Genomic DNA, 2,193 nt, shown 5'->3' with positions numbered 1-2,193 from the left:
AGAAACTAAGTGTAGTGATTCACCAGCCTATCAGACTATGTTGTGCTCATGTCTTAAAATACTACAACTTTCTGTTTACTTCAATCTCTTGGTGAGTATACTTGCACTTAGCATGCATGTTTTAAGATTATATATTTAATTTGTTTTACTTAACGAATTCACCTACACTTACTCAGTACATTCCAAAGTAATTATCCATATATATGTCAATGTGCTACATTGTCTCATAATGTCGGTACCAGTTGTGGCCTACACGTCATAATCAGACAGCTTGCAACTTCCAGCCAACAAGTGATGATTTCTCTTATTTCGAGGACTCCAGTCAATGTTATTCATGTACTTTATTTTATTATTCGTATGTATTGATTTTTTATAGTTAGAGGCATGTCCCAACTATCTATAGTCAGTATAGTAAAGGATTCATAGATAGTCAGTCAGAGTCATAAAATGTAAATTCCAGTTCTCTCTTCAGTTTTATCTGGATGCAAACTTTACCAGTAGTATAGTGATCCAGATTATGCCATGATTATATTTCCGCATAACAAACTTAGCTATTTTATATATTCTAAATCAGTTGCTCTAGCAGTATTCCAGTTCATGGATTAGCTTGAGATCACTTTTGGTTCCAAGCACCATGATACAACTAAGGGCAGTTTCGGTTCGTGATAGCTTATTTTGGCAATTAAATCTAAATCACTGTTACGATCTTCTTTTCTCAGTCGCTACCTCCTGGTCAGTATCATTGTGAACACAGGTGGGATCCTAACGTTGCTCACCACTAAGAAATCAATAAAATCAAAGCAAACCATAATACATACAAGAGTATTTATCTAGAACGACTCGACACTTCCTTTACTTTGTTAATCCGCTAAGGTTCCCACAACCCTAGCTAAGGGAATTAGCCGCTCATAGTTATGAGATCATTCATGGAATTCATAGACAAATCATAGAGGCATGTTAAACTGAAAGTAGCTCTCGGAGCACGATTAGCCGAGGGAGGCTAACGTACATCGAAGATGGAAAAATGGCAGAACAAGGCGACGTCTACGGCGACTATGGTGACTCTAACAAATGGACAGTGTCAAACTCTCTCTCCATTCACTTTTAGCAGTTTTCTCCTAGCTAATTTCCAGATAATTCAGGAGAAGGAAGAGCTGGAAGATGAAATTGAGTGCAAAACTATTTGGCCAGATTATAGAAAGAAACCAATAAAAATTCCGCCAAATCTAGTTAGGAGGATACAAAATAAGTTGAAATACAGGTCCCAGAAAATTCAACGCACAGAAAAGGGGAGGGTAAAGAAATTAAACTGGTATACAGTCCACCTAATCAACGGGATGAACAAATGGTAGTGGAATTAACAACGGAAGACATCAAAGCAGCTGATGAACACTGGTCCACTGCTCTTATTGTTTATGTATTGGGTGATACTCCATATGAGAAATCCATGGATAATTTTGTGAAAAATGTATGGAACTTTGTAAAGAAGTCCCAAATTCTCTACCACAATGAAGGGTACTATGTCTTTCAATTTGAAACAGTAGGGGATCGAGCTGAGGTACTTCAAAAGGGGCTATATACATATCATAATAAACCATTTATATTAAAACCTTTGGTGGTAAACTTTGTGTTTGATGTAGAATCCATCACAACACTTCCGCTGTGGGTGAACTTCCATGAGTTACCAGTAGGGTATTGGTCGCAAGAAGATTTAAGCAAGGTGGCTAGTGCTTTAGGAAAGCCATTGAACAGTGACAAATATACTCTTGACATGACAAGAATTTACTATGCACGGTTCTTGATAGAGATGGATATATCCCACCCAATGGTTGATATGATTGTCATAGAAACCATATGGATCAATTGACTAGGCAGTAGAGTATCATTGAAAAGCCAAAATTTTGTTATGAATGTATAAGATATGGGCACAATATGGAGGAGTGCTGGAATAGGAAGCACGAAGAGAAAGTGCAAAATTCATAGGGTCAGGAAGAGGGGGAGTTCAAAGAACCCCCTATTGACACCTAATTTTTGCTCTTCGTGCCTAAAATTAACATCTTCAGGCTTCCTGGTCTCTAAAGGGCACAAAATACAATTTTTCACATTTTTTATAATTGTTTGAAAAATTGTTGATAATCATCCTTTCTTTAGGATTTTAATCAATTTGTTGTCATATTTTTATTTTTATAATTT

General features: G+C 36.6%; 1 protein-coding gene across 1 annotated transcript; it reads left to right on the top strand.

The window, feature by feature from the left end:
- Positions 1-1,016: 1,016 nt before the first annotated feature.
- Positions 1,017-1,867, top strand: LOC124892176. Its single transcript, XM_047403570.1, has 2 exons — positions 1,017-1,171; positions 1,285-1,867. Exons 1-2 carry the CDS (start codon positions 1,017-1,019, stop codon positions 1,865-1,867), a joined length of 738 nt encoding a protein of 245 aa, XP_047259526.1.
- The last annotated feature ends 326 nt before the right edge of the window (positions 1,868-2,193 follow it).

The sequence above is a fragment of the Capsicum annuum genome, unplaced genomic scaffold, assembly GCF_002878395.1.
Source record: "Capsicum annuum cultivar UCD-10X-F1 unplaced genomic scaffold, UCD10Xv1.1 ctg4460, whole genome shotgun sequence".
NCBI lineage: Eukaryota > Viridiplantae > Streptophyta > Magnoliopsida > Solanales > Solanaceae > Capsicum > Capsicum annuum.
The sequence above is the reverse complement of the archived record's forward strand: the minus strand, read 5'-3'. Positions and strand labels throughout refer to the sequence as shown.

What these genes read in the sequence shown, in the direction of transcription:
- LOC124892176 (XM_047403570.1), top strand. Translation starts at nt 1,017, where the DNA reads ATGGAAAAATGGCAGAACAAGGCGACGTCTACGGCGACTATGGTGACT. An exon ending in GAGCTGGAAGATGAAATTGA is followed by an intron (nt 1,172 to 1,284) that starts GTGCAAAACTAT and finishes TTCAACGCACAG; the next exon opens with AAAAGGGGAGGGTAAAGAAA.